Source organism: Bactrocera neohumeralis, unplaced genomic scaffold, assembly GCF_024586455.1.
Source record: "Bactrocera neohumeralis isolate Rockhampton unplaced genomic scaffold, APGP_CSIRO_Bneo_wtdbg2-racon-allhic-juicebox.fasta_v2 cluster09, whole genome shotgun sequence".
In the NCBI taxonomy this organism is placed as follows: domain Eukaryota; kingdom Metazoa; phylum Arthropoda; class Insecta; order Diptera; family Tephritidae; genus Bactrocera; species Bactrocera neohumeralis.
This window is the reverse complement of record NW_026089622.1, coordinates 31,473,265-31,489,440: the sequence shown is the minus strand read 5'-3', so window position 1 is coordinate 31,489,440 and position 16,176 is coordinate 31,473,265. Positions and strand designations below refer to the sequence as shown.

At 43.1% G+C, this 16,176-nt stretch overlaps 1 protein-coding gene across 1 annotated transcript in view; it reads right to left on the bottom strand.

Moving 5' to 3' along the window:
* LOC126764052 (aminopeptidase N) overlaps positions 1–12,286 on the bottom strand; it is a 507,747-nt gene extending 495,461 nt beyond the window's left edge. The window contains exons 1-2 of the mRNA XM_050481791.1: positions 12,155–12,286; positions 11,965–12,093 (exon numbers count right to left, since the gene is read on the bottom strand). Coding sequence (XP_050337748.1) covers positions 11,965–12,059 — 95 coding nt within the window. The 5' untranslated portion in view covers positions 12,060–12,093; positions 12,155–12,286. The remainder of the gene's footprint in view (positions 1–11,964; positions 12,094–12,154) is intronic.
* Positions 12,287–16,176: the final 3,890 nt, after the last annotated feature.

Genomic DNA, 16,176 nt, shown 5'->3' with positions numbered 1-16,176 from the left:
CGCATCACCTCACGTCACAACACCTCATCACACATCAGTTCACAGCATACACCACTACACACACACGCATCAAACACAGTACTTAACACCGCTCATAACTACAACACAACAACCACACGATTATCAACAAGATGACTCGTAATCAGCTAATATTCACCACCCAAACTATCAAAAGGGATTTATCCGACCGGGATCGGTCTCTTAACGTTTTCATCCGTGAAGCAAAGCAGTCGTCCGCGATATTCAGTTTTTATCATTTCATTATCCGCAACAACTATCGCAATTTCTTTTTTTATATTAAACCGCCAAGTGACGGGAGTAACGTGAAGCACCGAGTTCGCCAACAGTGTTCAGCAGTGGGTTTCACAGAAAACAAAACAAATATATGTACGTATACTTATTCAATTGTTTAACTAAAATTATTAAATATTTTATAAAGAGTGTGTGATAGAACGATCCGTTCTTTTATTTGGCAGAAGTATCGATGTCACGTAAGTATACTAGTGCCAAGCGTGAACAGGTGTATATGAAAAATATTCAACAAAAGGTTTGTTAGAAAAACGAACAAATATATACATACATATATGTACATATGTACAAGTTAATGGTTGCCACCAAATAATTAATTAATCGCTCTTTTGAATTGTAAAGTTGAACTCAAATTTCTTTATTGAATACATTTCTTTTATACAAAATTATGCTTATTTACTATAAACTTACATATGTACGAATTCTTACATACTAGTAGGTACTTATTTCTATATACTCTATAATAATAACGTAAGCAATAATTATAGCAAAACAGCAAACCTCAGTTTGGTCGAGAAACGGATAAGATTGCGGCGGCACGGCTTCCGCTCTGGTTTAGTGCTGACGAAATGTGCTGTTGTTGTAAATTTTGGAAATCAACTTTATTGAGCAACAATGATATTGTTTATTTGCAGAATATTGCTGAATTGAATTTCTGTTTATATCTAGTTGCAACATTCTTGTCAGTATATTTTACTAGCTACGACTTGTTGTATATCTTGTTAGCTATGCTAGCTGTGATAACTTACATATGTACATATATATACATTAGAGTGATTCAAAAAAAAAATTTCGTTTGGTACTCGGAAAAATAGGTTCCTAGACACCTCTAAGAAAGCCTCTCCAAACATGAGTTTTGAATTGTAACGGGAAGGTCCTCCTACATACAGTTTTCTATTTTTTCTTATTATCAGATAGAAAAATTTATATCTCGCTTCCAACTACTTGAAAAAATATCTTGTTCATTAGATTTTGTAGGAAATTGAATGCTCTACAAAAACGGTCCCCACGATTTTTTCGTAAAACCAATGTTTTAAAAGATATTAACAGTTAAAGTTTGATTATTTTTGGGAAAATTTTTTATTTCTTATGAACTTTATAACTCAACGAAAAAAAATTATTATGAAATTATTATGAGTAAAAATGGTATTTTTATTGAATTTTTTTTTATTGAAATTGAAATGAATTTTTGATGACTCATGCCCAGCTCTTGACCGATGCCGGCTGCTACTATGGCGATCTCTTTCGACCAATTCAGCGATTTTATCGCAATTTTCGACGACAGGCCTTCCGGAGCGTGGCGCATCTTCGACCACCTCTACACCAGAACGAAAACGTTGAAACCATCGTTGTGCGGTGGAAATGGAAACTGTATCGGGTCCATAAACTGCACAAATTTTATTGGTGGCTTGAGATGCATTTTTGCCTTTATCGTAGTAGTACTCTTTGTTTTGCTCCATGTTTGCGACGAAAAGAAACGACAATCAATCAAACACGTGTTAGCGCGTGAAATGAGCTTTCCAAATAGGTATAGCATGACCTGATGCGACGAGTTAAACTAGAACTACGCGCTTTCAGCGCCAACTAGCGAAAATACCGCAAGACGCGTCCAATCCCAAATAACGGTTATGTAGAAGATAACTAAACGTGTCATTAGTAATTAAATAATTACGTCGGAACAATTAATTTCACAGCCAAGATGGTACGGAAGAGCTTCTTAGGAATCGTAAATAAAAAAGCTATGTAAAAATCTTCACTCAAAGAATACCAATGTCCATAAATTATAGAAATCGGTCCATAACTTTTCAAACTTTAGTATGTCAAATTAATTTCCCTCGTACTAATATAAAAATTTTAGAATTTCCGGTTGGCTTATATCATATATATCCTATCAACCAATAGGTGAGATATCTTAAAGAAATGCAGAGAGTTTCTCTATTTATAATAACGTTAGTTAGTTAGTTGTTAGTTTTGGAATTTTGTTGACATCGCTGGGAATAGACGTCCAAGGGAGCGGCGCTCATAGACCGCCAAAATGAAGCTATTGGCCGTCTCTCGGCATGAACGTTGAACCGAGCGCACCCATGCCTACATTTGATGGAGCTTAGCGGTGTCAAAATTTTAAAGTGTATTGACAACTCGACGCTAACATGAGTAAGAGAAGCGGTCAGAACGCTTCCAAACCTATGGGAAGGAGAGAAGCTGGAGGTGGTAGACTGCAGCAGGTTTCAATCGGTGCCCATACCTCGTGCTGTGGACCAGAAATATGCTCTGCGAGGTTCGGGAAGATGACGTGGGGCGTGGAAAGCGTGTTCTTTCGCCTCAAGAAGCGCCATTCCGCACACACTGGAGACGGGTGAAGTAGAAAAGGATCTCGGAACAGAAGAGGTCATTGCTACTTCACTTGTCTTACAGGAGGTAAAGGCGGAGGAAAAACCCAGTGAGTAGCCTGATGGTGGAAAACCAAGGACTGAGTGAACATCCACAAGAGTAAGATCGCCTCTGCCGAGCTTTTTCTCCATTTAGATAAGGGCGGCTACCATGTGGCTTTAGTTCAGGAACCATGGATTGCATCGGGTAACGTGGTCGTTAGGCTGAAGTCACAAACTATACGACATACACCCCGAGCGTAATTAATACGGTAAGCACAGCGATATTGGTGAAGAAAAGTCTATTTTCCCATACTAATTACAGTCTTCCCACAGATGATCTGACGGGTGTGGCGGCGAAGGATGTCAAGGATGAGTCTTTATTTTTTGCATCCTGCTAAATGCCACATGATTGCGAGCTCTTCACTATCCTACATGCCTCACGCTGTGGTTCAAGCGTAAAACGTAGCACCCTTGGCTTGGGTCTTGCCCACGTAAAGTACAGATGCTTCAAACTAGCCAATCTAGCAGAAAGCGAGAACTATTGGAATGAATATAAAGATTTTCCAAGAGACTACAAACAGGTGGTGGTGGTAATGGATTTGAAAAGACCCACGAGGTGGCAAGACCAAGTCAGTGTGCACTTTCCAAGCTGTAAGGACATAGTAAGTCTTAGCTATTAAAGGAGTGGTACATACACTTTCTCACGGAGAAAATAGATCGTTCATTCGATTCTTACAAATCTCCCGGTATGGACGAATTCATTCCAGAAATGCTGCAGAATGCACTCTGTTATTGCATATACACTTGTGGCCAAGCAAAGCTCACCAATATACTTTCTTAAATTTTTTTTTCGGACTTTTCCGTTCTTTCGCGATTTTCTTCAATTTTTTTTATGTTTTTAGTAAGCATAAGTAAACTAAATTACAAGTATTATATATTATCTAGATACGTTCTTCTTCTTCTTAATTGGCGTAGACACCGCTTACGCGATTACAGCCGAGTCAACAACAGCGCGCCAGTCGTTTCTTCTTTTCGCTACGTGGCGCCAATTGGATATTCCAAGCGAAGCCAGGTCCTTCTCCACTTGGTCCTTCCAACGGAGTGGAGGTCTTCCTCTTCCTCTGCTTCCCCCGGCGGGTACTGCGTCGAATATTTTCAGAGCTGGAGTGTTTTCGTCCATCCGGACAACATGACCTAGCCAGCGTAGCCGATGTCTTTTAATTCGCTGAACTATGTCGATGTCGTCGTATATATCGTACAGCTCATCGTTCCAGCGAATGCGGTACTCGCCGTGGCTAACGCGCAGAGGACCATAAATCTTTCGCAGCACTTTTCTCTCGAAAACTCGCAACGTCGACTCATCCGTTGTTGACATCGTCCAAGACTCTGCACCATATAGCAGGACGGGAATTATGAGTGACTTATAGAGTTTGGTTTTTGTTTGTCGAGAGAGGACTTTGCTTCTCAATTGCCTACTCAGTCCGAAGTAATACCTGTTGGCAAGAGTTATTCTGCGTTGGATTTCTAGGCTGACATTGTTGGTGGTGTTTACGCTGGTTCCAAGATAGACGAAATTATCTACGACTTCAAAGTTATGACTGTCAACAGTGACGTGAGTGCCAAGTCGCGAATGCGACGTCTGTTTGTTCGATGACAGGAGATATTTCGTCTTGCCCTCGTTCGCTGCCAGATCCATTTGCATTGCTTCCTTGTCTAGCCTGGAGAAAGCAGAACTAACGGCGCGGGTGTTGAGGCCGATGATATCGATATCATCGGCACACTCCAGCAGCTGTACACTCTTATAAAAGATGGTACCTTCTCTATTAAGTTCTGCAGCTCGAACTACATATATTCTCCAGAAGCAGGTTGAAAAAGTCACACGATAGGGAATTGCCTTGTATGAAACCTTGTTTGGTATCGAACGGCTCGGAGAGGTCCTTCCCGATCCTGACGGAGCTTTTCGTGTTACTCAACGTCAGTTTACACAGCCGTATTAGTTTTGCGGGGATACCAAATTCCGACATCGCGGCATAAAGGCAGCCCTTTTTCGTGCTGTCGAAAGCAGCTTTGAAGTCGACTAAGAGGTGGTGTGTGTCGATTCTTCTTTCACGGGTCTCTTCCAAGATTTGGCGCATGGTGAATATCTGGTAGGTTGTTGATTTTCTAGATCTGAAGCCACACTGATAAGGTCCAATCAGTTTCTTGACGGTGGGTTTTATTTTTCCCACAATACGCTCGATAGAACCTTATATGCGATGTTGAGGAGGCTAATCCCACGGTAGTTGGCGCAGATTGTGGGGTCTCCTTTTTTATGGATTGGGCATAGCACACTTAAATTCCAATCGTTGGGCATGCTTTCGTCCGACCATATTTTACAAAGAAGCTGATGCATGCTCCTTATCAGTTCTTCGCCGCCGTGTTTGAATAGCTCGGCCGGCAATCCGTCGGCCCCTGCCGCTTTGTTGTTCTTCAGGCGGGCAATTGCTATTCGAACTTCTTCCTGGTCGGGTAATGGAACGTCTGCTCACGTGTAGTGGTCGATCGTAACGTTGCGAGGTAGGCAGCCTGTTTTTTCTCCGCTGCGACACGGCACTCCTCGTCGTACCAGCTGTTCTTTTGCACTTTCCGAAAACCAATGGTTTCGGTTGCAGCTGTACGTAAGCAGTTTGAAATTCCGTCCCACAGTTCCCTTATACCGAGTTGTTGACGAGTGCTGTCAGAGAGCAGGTGTGCAAGCCGAGTAGAAAATCGTTCGGCTGTCTGTTGTGATTGCAGCTTCTCGACGTCGAACCTTCCTTGTGTTTGTTGGCGTGCGTGTTTTCCTGCACAGAGGCAAGTGCGAATCTTGGCTGTAACAAGATAGTGATCCGAGTCGATGTTAGGACCTCGGAGCGCACGCACATCTAAAACACTGGAAACGTGTCTTCCGTCTATCACAACATGATCGATCTGGTTGGTAGTTTTTCGATCCGGAGACAGCCAGGTGGCATGATGAATTTTTTTATGCTGGAATATAGTACTACAGATAACCATATTTCGGGCCCCGGCGAAGTCAATCAGCCTCAGCCCATTTGGTGAAGTTTCGTCATGGAGGCTGAATTTACCGACCGTGGTGCCAAAGATACCTTCTTTGCCGACCCTGGCGTTAAAGTCGCCAAGCACGATTTTGACATCGTGGCGGGGGCATCTCTCATAAGTGCGTTCCAAGCACTCATAAAAGGCATCTTTGGTCACATCGTCCTTCTCATCCGTCGGAGCGCGGGCGCAGATCAGCGATAAGTTGAAGAACATCGCTTTGATGCGAATTGTGGCTAGACGTTCATTCACCGGAGTGAATGATAGTACTCGGCGACGGAGTCTCTCTCCCACCACGAATCCCACACCAAACTTGCGCTCCTTTATATGGCCACTGTAGTAAATGTCACAAGGACCTACTCGTCTCTGTCCTTGTCCCGTCCATCGCATTTCTTGGACGGCGGTGATGTCAGCCTTTGTTTTTACGAGGACATCAACCAGCTGGGCAGCGGCACCTTCCCAATTAAGGGACCGGACATTCCAGGTGCATGCCCTTAATTCGTAGTCCTTCTTTCGTTTGCCATGGTCGTCATCAAAAGGGGGGTCTCTCATCCGAGGCTGGTTATACTTATTCACTGGGGGCATTTTTTTACGTGGCGGGTCCCAAACCCAGCGCACAACCCTATGCAGGGGATGTTTCGCCTTCTCACTTTAGCTCGCCTTCAAACGGATGTTCTTAGGCTACCCAGAGGATACTTGGTCAAAGACCGGAAGTAGTGAGCTGCTTGAGCCATGTGTAAAAGAATCGTTTCTGGCCACTTCCAAGTGAATGGCGATCAGAGAACTTTCCTGACTTGCGTGAACATCTACACGTGACTCCATCCTCCTGAACTTCTATACGTGACTCCATCCTTTACATACATTATGGTCTTTAATTTATTACGTCTAATGAGTAAAACACAAAATAGCTTTTCTGTGTTTATACATAAGCAACCGATTTTATTGTTTTTAAAGTATTAACGCGACTATAAACTTTGCGTTTCAAATAAAAAAAATATAATAAAACATAAATTTCAATTATAGTGTAAATGAAATTAAATTAGAGAAAAAAAATTATTTTTTCTCTGCATGCCAGTCTCTTATACCTCATACAAATAATTATATGTGCATAACTAATCCTTGTTTTTCCGCCATATATGAAAAACTATCGCGTTTTTTTTTGCTTTCTCCTCTCATTCGTGTTACCGTAGCGTTCAAAATGTGCATGAGCTTTCGGTGCTGCGTAGTAAATAATTATATGTGCGCATCAGTGCGAAATGATTGCAACTGCTGATACTAGCGTTTTGGAAGTTAAGTTGCAAAAATTAGTTTGAGATATTTATTGTAAGTATGTAATTGTTCAAAATAGTGAAATTAATTTAAATATTTCGACATTGGTTAGTTAAAATGCCTCATGAAACCATGAACAAGGCATCATATAAGGAATGCATGATAGCGAATATCAACAATATCGCAAAAAAAAAGTAAACCGGCACCGGAACTGCATCTCTAAATACCTAAAATATTTAAGTAAATATGGCACAATTCGATGAAGTGGGCGGAAAAGCAACATTGATTTGCATTGCAAACGGCAAATACAAAGACTTGCTGTGGTTCATTTAATGAGTAGTGAAAAAATTTATGGTCGTGTGAGTCTCCAAATAACTGACAGTTGAATAGTGCAAAGAATCCATAAAAATCCATTACTGAATCATACCTCCATGGTGCCTAAACCCAAGCCTTCACAGCGACACTTGAAGGCCCGCATGAAGTTTGCAAATAAGTACCGTTTTTTATGCTAAGAATGGCATAACGTAATTTTTACTAATGAAAACAAATTCAATCTAGATGGCCCTGATAGTTGCAAAAGATATTGAGAGATACACGCCAGGATCGGCGATCCTGTTTTAAGCGAAGGTTTGGGGGTGGAAGTGGGATGGTATGAGCTGCATTCTGCTATAGGGGAAAGTCATATATGTGCTACATCACTACCCTAATGAATACCCAAATGTATGTCGGTATCCTGGAGAGTGACTTAATAGAATTTGGTGGCAATTTATATGGTGACGACAGCACTTTTCAGTAGCACAAGGCTTCAATACAAACAGCTTAGGTCACCAAATCCATCTTTACTGGGCGAAAAATACCTGTATTGGACTGGTCCGCCTTAAGTCCGGGCCTAAATCCGATTGAGCTCCTCTGGAGTATCGTCTCTGGTAAAGTGTTCAAGAACGGTTTGAGACAGCAAGAACCTTAAAAAGGCAATATACCAGAAAACACTATTGACCCAGCCCACCTTAAAGCCTTGGTGGATTAGATTGCATCCCGACTTAATTCCGTAATACTGAATAATAGTAATAGTATTGATTATTAATATCATATATACATAATCATTAATAATATTAAAAAATAAAAACCAAATATGCACATATATATATTTAGTAGTAAGACTATTTTTGATTTAACTTCCTTATTACATACATATATTTGAAATTTGTTACCAATTTATGTTTTTATTTTTTAAACATTATCTGCAAATAAAACTACACCGAAATTTCGATATCAGCTTTTGTACTTTTTTAATCAAGTAAATACATGATGCGCATATAATTTGTATGAGGTATATCAATCTCATTTTGTTAAGCTCACTAACTTTCAAATGATTTTGTCTATAGCTGAATGTGTTTTGTTTTTAATTTTTAATATTTTTCATAAATAACATGTCATTAACTTATTTCTAAATAAAAAATTTCTATACCGCAAAATGTTCCGTTATAAAGTGTAGTCAAATATGCACAACACTTGAAAATTTTTATTGGTAAACTTTGCGTGGCCACGAGAGTACGAATGGCGTAGAGTACAGACAACACTCCATACACTGGTACTTAATATCGAAAGGGCTCTTGAATTTAAGGAATACGCTCTTGGAGCATTCCTGGACATTTCTGGACCGTTCAACAACGTCTCTACGGAATCTATTATGAACAGTATCCAGTCAATAGGTGTTGGTGCTGCTATACAACGGTGGATCAGTATCCTTTTGACGTCTAGTCGGATAATAGCAGAATGGAACGGCAGTAAAATAACCAAGAAAGTCTGTAGAAGTACTACCCAAGGTGGTATGCTATCACGGTTTCTATGGGCATTAGTGGTGAATAGACTGCTAAAGAAATTAGGTAGGCAAAGCCCCTAAGATAGTGGCATGTGCGGACAAGATTGCCATCTTAATAATAGGAAGATATCTACGGACCATTGGCAGTACCTTGACCACCACTCTCAATACAGTCCAGAACTGGGCATCGCAAGCGGGTCCGGGGTTGAACCCGTAGAAAACGGATATGGTATTCACAAGAAAGCACTCTATGGAAAGCGGTAAGTATGTTTCTAATATACGAGCAACGTGGTCATCCACGTTGTTGTTGTTTGCGGAAGCTTCGCACGGCGAACACGCAATATTCGACCGCTTGAGTGGTTGCTGTTACTGAGCCGGCCTGCGCGTCAGTCGCATTTTTCAGTGCGTTCAGACACACGCACTTGGAGAGCAGCTGTTCCAGATTCCTCTTTGTCCGTGAGCCTTCTACGTCAGTGGTACACCGGCGTATCAGTCTGACTGATAAGGAGTCGGGAAGCGAGATGCCTCCTAGACGGAGAAGGAGGGCTAAGATTCTCGGTGGAAGCGGAGAATCCGCCTCTCCTTCGGTGGTGGATGATTCCACGTCGGGTGGCGAGGGGGAAGTGACGGGACCTCCGTTAACGAGTGCAAAAACGAGGGAGGCAGCGGCAGTTGTGGTGGGAGTGCCAATGTGGCCAACCGGTTGCACGTACGGGGTAGCCGCGTAATGTGTGCTAAAATCAGGGAGGGAGCGGTAGTAGGAGCGTGGCCACCACTGTGAAAGCTCATCCGGCTAATACGGTGGGCAACGGAACGGGAGTCGGACGTGAGAAAGAGGCGTTACGAAAGCGGGCACTAGCGTCACGAGTGCCAATAAAGTTGGTATGCGATCGAGTGATTGTAGTTAGAGGTGGGGCAGTGAGCCATGTTGCGGCTGGAAAAAAAATTACGGAGCAACTTACTGCATTGATTTTCGATGCCAAAAACTTCGAGGCAGGGACTTTGAAGGGGCTGTTGGAGCTTGCCTCAAAATATAAGGCGCTTTCGATGACAATTATTACCGATAATGCCCATTTTCGAGTACAAGTAGATACCCTTAAAGGAAGTTGTGGGAGACATTCCTCGACACCGAGCAGGTCAATGCCGGCTTCGTCGGCACCGATGCCAGCGCCTCCAGCATCTGCGCTGTTAGCAATCACACCGGTGACGCCGAAGGCTGTGGAGACCTGGTCGGTTGTGGTCAGGAGTAAGGGGCCTGCAACTTCCCCGAAGGAAGTAATTAAGAAGGGGGTCAAAGAGGTGGGTCCCTCGCTCGGAGTAAGGATCCACGAAGTCCGACCAATCAAAGGCGGTGGGGCGGTTATCTGCACTCCCTCTGTTTTATGGAGGGAAAGGGTGGTGACCAACAAAAAATTCGGGGAACTGGAGTTGAACGTGACTGTCAACCGGAAAATGGGTCCTCGGGTTGTGGTTAAGGGTCTCCATACGGAGATCCCCATGAAGTATTTATGGAGGAGCTACTCCGGCTGAGCCTCCAGGGTTTCAGCCCGGAGGTTTGACGTAAGGATGGTCGGTCGTCCCTGTAAGGTGGCCCCTGATGGTAGAACCAATGTCGTCCTTGAGGGTACGTACAAGTTGATATCCACTCTCCTGGAGGCAGGTAGGTGCTAAATCAAGTGGTTTTCTTTCCGGATGCTACCGGATAGCCCCGTCGCTGAATTGCCATTTGTGGCATTGTTGAACGCGCCCTCGCCAGACACTGATGGGAGGGATCATCCAGCTAAATTGTCAGGGCTCTTTTACCGTAATGTGCGAGTTTGGGGGTTGCATGATTGAGGGTGGATGCGGTATTGCCCTACTTGAGGAGCCCTACGCCACCAACGGTGTGGTTTCGGGGTCTTCCTGGGGTTGTAAAGTCTTCACGGACCATAGAGCTAACGCCGCAATAGTTGTGAATGAACCCAAGCTATGATTGCGAAGTTGTTGATTCTTCGCAACTGGGTGTATGTGTCGCGATAGAAGGGGAGTTCTGTAGGCTGATTGTCGCTAGTTTCTACTGAAAATATAGCGAGCCCTTAGAGCCCTACCTAGGCTAAATGGATAAGCTACTACTACTTGCGAGTAGTAGCCCATTTATTTTGATATTGGCAGAAACCAATATGAACTCTCGGTTAGGGAAGCGTTATCTAGTATACCGCTTAGAGATTTTGAAGAGTTCGGGTGGACGAGCAAATTGATCGTCTCTATGGGGTAGTTAGGAGATGTGATAGTTATATGATAAGAAAGATTAAATGGTGGACGCGTGAGTTAACCGTGCAATTCTGATAGGCTGTCCCAGCTTATCTATGAATTTAGTTGTGCGACTTGGGAATACAAATAAATGGAAGGAAATTAAAGAAGAAGACTGGAGGAGCTTCATTAGGGAAAATATGAGCGACTCCTGGGGTCAGCTCTATAGGATCTGCCGGGGTAGTAGGAAGGAGGACGTCACCTCTCTTCGCGTCGGTGACACTCTGTTATCGTCATGGAGAGAGTGTGCGGGGGTTCTGTTTGGTGCGTTCTTTCCAAGGTAGGAGGTGCAGATACATCAAGTACAAGAGGTACCTGTCCCTCCATTAGATTACTGTTTGTTGGGATACTCCTTTGGGCTGGTTAGGTCTCAACGGTTCCCAGGTTTTGACGGTTTGAACGGAGAGACGTTTAAACGCTTGCGGAAGTTCATTCCAGAATACCTGGAGGTCATTTATAATAAGTGCGCCTGGGAGGGATAATTTCCACGTGAGAGGAAAAGTGCTAGGGTTGTTCCTCTCCTGAAGCTCTTTGATAAGATCAAAAGTGATAGGGTTTTTCCTCTCCTGAAGTTCCTTGATAAGATCAGGAGCAATCCTCGGTCTTACGGGGCATCAGTCCCCTTCCAGTACTTGTAAAAGTGCATGGTGGAACGGCTTCAGGAGCTAACGCGGGGTGTGTGGTCGGATAGGCAGTATGGGTTCAGGAAAGAATACAATATAGAGGATGCATGGTTTATGTTCAGAATGTCGTTAGGACATATTTGGGGATCGTTGCCCCGCATTTGCACCAAAACAAAAAAAAAAAAAAGGTCTACATACTACATACCGTGTGAGGCAGACGTGGTTTTTTTTGCGATCCAAAAACTTTGTAGATATCCAGTATTTTTGTTGTGAAAAATAGTGGTTGTTCGAGTGAAACATCCCAGATAGTGAACCACATGTGTGGATACCAAATCTAGAGGAAAAGATAAGTACACATTGATTTTTTAATAACATAAATTTTCATTTGCACTTACCTTTCCGTTTTTTGGGCAAAATTTGGCAAATATAGCCTTTTCCCCTTCCAATAACGTGCATTTAATAATTTTTTGTTCTGCCGTTTTTTGTGTTGGTCGATCAGCTGTTTGGGACAGAAACAAAGGGTGTTCCCAAACTATTCTTTCGCAGAGGACATGGCCTCTGAAAATAGTATTGGGCTAACATCGGAGAATCCTTTCTGAAGGAACTCCAAAATGATGAGAACGCCACCCAATGGTAAAAATGAGGAGTCCGCCGCTACTGAGCCAAATAAGCGAGGAGATATTGCTGCCCAAGAAAGCAAAGGGGGCAAACCTGAGGAGTTTGAAAAAGATGAAACGGTTAGCATCTCTTGCAGCCTGAGTAAAAAAATCAAAGAACTAGAAATGATGATGGCCGGCCAAAGGCATATTAATCAAGCTATGCGCGAATTAGTAAGCAGCATAGTGATATTACATGCCAAAACGGAAAAATTGATAGGGAAACCATCGCAAGTACCCACCATTGGAAGAGATGCAAATACCCTTAAAAGAATGCGAGAGGCAACAAGCTATCAACCACCTACAAAAAAGCAAAAAAATGTAAACGAAAAGCCGCAATTGTGGTACAGTGGAGGAGCAAAATTAACCCAAGAGGAAAATACGACTAGTCTAAACACAAGTGAAAGATGGGTAGACGTTGTAAAAAAGAAGAAACCTTTGGAAAGGAAGATCAGAACAAAACCAGATGCCATAATCATAACAAAGAAGGATGGTGCGTCATATGCAGATATTCTGCGAAAAATTAAAAGCGACAGCGGGCTTGAAGTACTGGGTTCAAATGTAACCCATATTCGTAAAACGCTAAAAGGAGATTTACTTAGTGAACTAAAAAATCGTGCAGAGACGAAAGCCGAATCTTTCCAAAGCGCCCTGGAGGGGGTGGTTGGCGAAATGGCTAAGATACATTCCAAGACCCACAACGTCACGATTACGTGCAAAGATCTCGATGAAATCACAACTCCTGAAGAAATCTGCGCAGCACTAAAAAGGGAGTGCGGAATCGAAAATCTGGAGATATCGAGTGTGAAAAGTCTGCGAAAAACGCGTAGTGGCACGCAAATAGCACTTGTATGCTTGCGTGCTCAAGATGCCAAGGCCGCACTTAAAATTGGGAAAATAAAGATTGGGTGGTCGATCTGTCGGCATCGAGAATATTCGCCTGTTCCCAGATGATATAAGTGTTTCCACCTGGGTCACATGGCGCGAAATTGCTGCAGCTCGACAGACAGATCTTCCCATTGTACACGCTGTGGAACCGCGGGACATTTAGCGAAGGTATGCACCAACGTCTCGAGCTGCATGCTCTGCAAAGGGGAGCACTCAGTATTGAGCACGACTTGCCCAAAGTATCTCGAGATGATGAAGTCTCTAAGTAAATGAGGATACTACAGTTAAACCTTAACCATTGTGCAGCGGCCCAGGATCTGCTAGAACAGACAGTCATAGAAGAGAACATTGATGTGAACTAAGTGAACAATACTCCCAGCGTCCGGAAAGTACATGGATTGCAGACAAATCTGGCAAAGCAGCAATATGGTCCTGCAAAGGTCAACCTTTTAAGACCTGCTCCAGAGAAGCTCATAACTGCTTCACATGGGCCAATATACATGGAATACTATATTTTGTAAGTTGCTATGCTCGTCCCAGCGCAGCAATCACCGAATTCGAAGATTTCCTTTTAAGACTTTCATTAGAAACCAGAGGCAAAACACCGATTATTATAGCGGGTGATTTTAATGCTTGGTCAACTGCATGGGGCAGCAGATGCACAAACCATCGAGGGCGGCTAATTCAAGAATACCTGAGTCAAACGCACCTAACAATAGTGAACACCGGAACACAAAATACGTACCAAAAAGGGAATCAAGGATCTATTATTGACATTATGTTTGCAAATGTTTCGCTTAGTAGGCACATTAAGTGGGCGGTGTCAAACATGTACACAAACAGCGATCATATGGCAATTATGGCACAAATCTCGTACTCCCGAGAGTACCGCCTTAGAGATGAATATAAAAGCCACAAGAAACTCCTAAAGTCGGCAATTACCCAGAGCAAAAAATCATGTTTTGAGAAGCTCTGTGAGGAAGCAAACATTTACCAATGGGGAACTGCTTACAAAATCTGTATGTAAAAATAAGCATCAGCAACCTAAAGATGCCTCTTTTATGGGAAAAGTCGTCGAAACATTGTTCCCGAGACACGACCAGATTTCCTATGCTAAGCGACGAAACGAAGCTGCAGTTTCACCAACGTTAGTCACGGGAGAAGAGCTATTGGCCATAGCTAAGAAAATCAAAAACACCAAAGCGCCTGGGTTGGATGGGATACCCAACAGGGCCCTGAAGGAAGCTATAAGCTCAAAGCCTCAACTATTCGCTAAAATGTACAACGCGTGCATAAAGGAAGAGATGTTCCCCGAGGCGTGGAAAGTACAGTGATTGGTTCTGCTCCCAAAACCAAAGAAACCACCTGAAGAACCCTCATCGTACCGACCACTGTGTATGCTCGACACAATGGGTAAAGTGTACGAAAATATAATAAGAAACCGCTTGGAGTTAGCAATCCAGAAAGCCGGCGGACTATCAGAGAGACAATACGACTTTATAAAAAAGAGATCCACGATTGACGCACTACGAGAAGTCGTTGATACTGCAAAATGTGCAGTAAGTGGCAAAAGATGGAAAGGTGGCACAAAAAAGTACTGCGCGCTGATTACCCTGGATGTCAAGAATGCGTTCAACTCGGCAAAATGGGCACACATAATCAAAGCCCTGGATGAAATACGCGCCCCTGAATACCTCATAAACATTATATTGAGCTATTTTAAAAACAGAAGGCTGCTTTTTGATACAGACGAAGGTACCAAGAGTTACTCTATCTCGAGTGGAGTACCTCAAGGGTCAGTGCTAGGCCCACTATTATGGAACCTCATTTATGACGGGGTGCTAAAAAGACAGCAACCAACAGACGTGAAGCTAATAGCGTATGCGGACGATCTCATGGTGGTAGCAGTGGCCAAACAATTAGCCGACCTAAGAAACAAATGCAATGAGTGCTTAAATTGTGTACGGCATTGGTTCTCTTCTATGAGTTTGGAACTGGCGGAGCAAAAAACTGAAGTTTTGCTCATAAGCACCAGGAAGGTAGAAGAACAAATAGAGGTCACCATAGGGGAGTGCGAGATAACCTCGCAGCCGCAGCTGAAGCATCTGGGAGTAATATTAGATTCTAAATTAAAATTTAAAGAACACCTGGAGTATTCCTCCAGTAAAGCAAACAGAATTTACAATGCTCTATCGAGAATGATGACCAATACAGGCTGTGTGCGTTCCAGCCGGCGATTCTTACAAGCGAAAGCAATGAGTTCCGTAATACTGTACGCAGCACCAGTATGGATACAGGCAATGGATATAAAAGCGTATGCTAAACAAATAATTGCCGTGCATAGGCTTTCTGCAATTCGAGTAATAAGTGCTTTCCGGACAACATCAACCGACGCTGCTGAAGTATTAGCCAGCATGCCGCCCATTGACATCCAGGGAGATGAACTCGAGCGTTTATATCATCTATCAGTGCCGAAAACAGTATCGGCAAAGACAGAGGAGAGGAACAAAAGCATTAAAATGTGGCAGGAGCGGTGGAATTCCTCATCTAAAGGGCGTTGGACCCACCGACTGATACCGGACATCCACTCGTGGATAGACAGACGACATGGAGACCTAGACTTTTATCTGACTCAAATACTTAGTGGACATGGGTGCTTTAGAAGCTACCTTTTCAGATTCCACAATGACATTAGTCCGAACTGTCCGACATATACAGAGCATATAGAAGACTCTGAGCATGTACTATTTTATTGCCCTCGATTTTCAAATACAAGGGAAAAACTAAAAACCACACTCGGTGGTGGTTTTACAGTCGATAATTTAACGACACTCATGTGTCAGTCGACTGATAATTGGAAAGCTGTCAGCGAA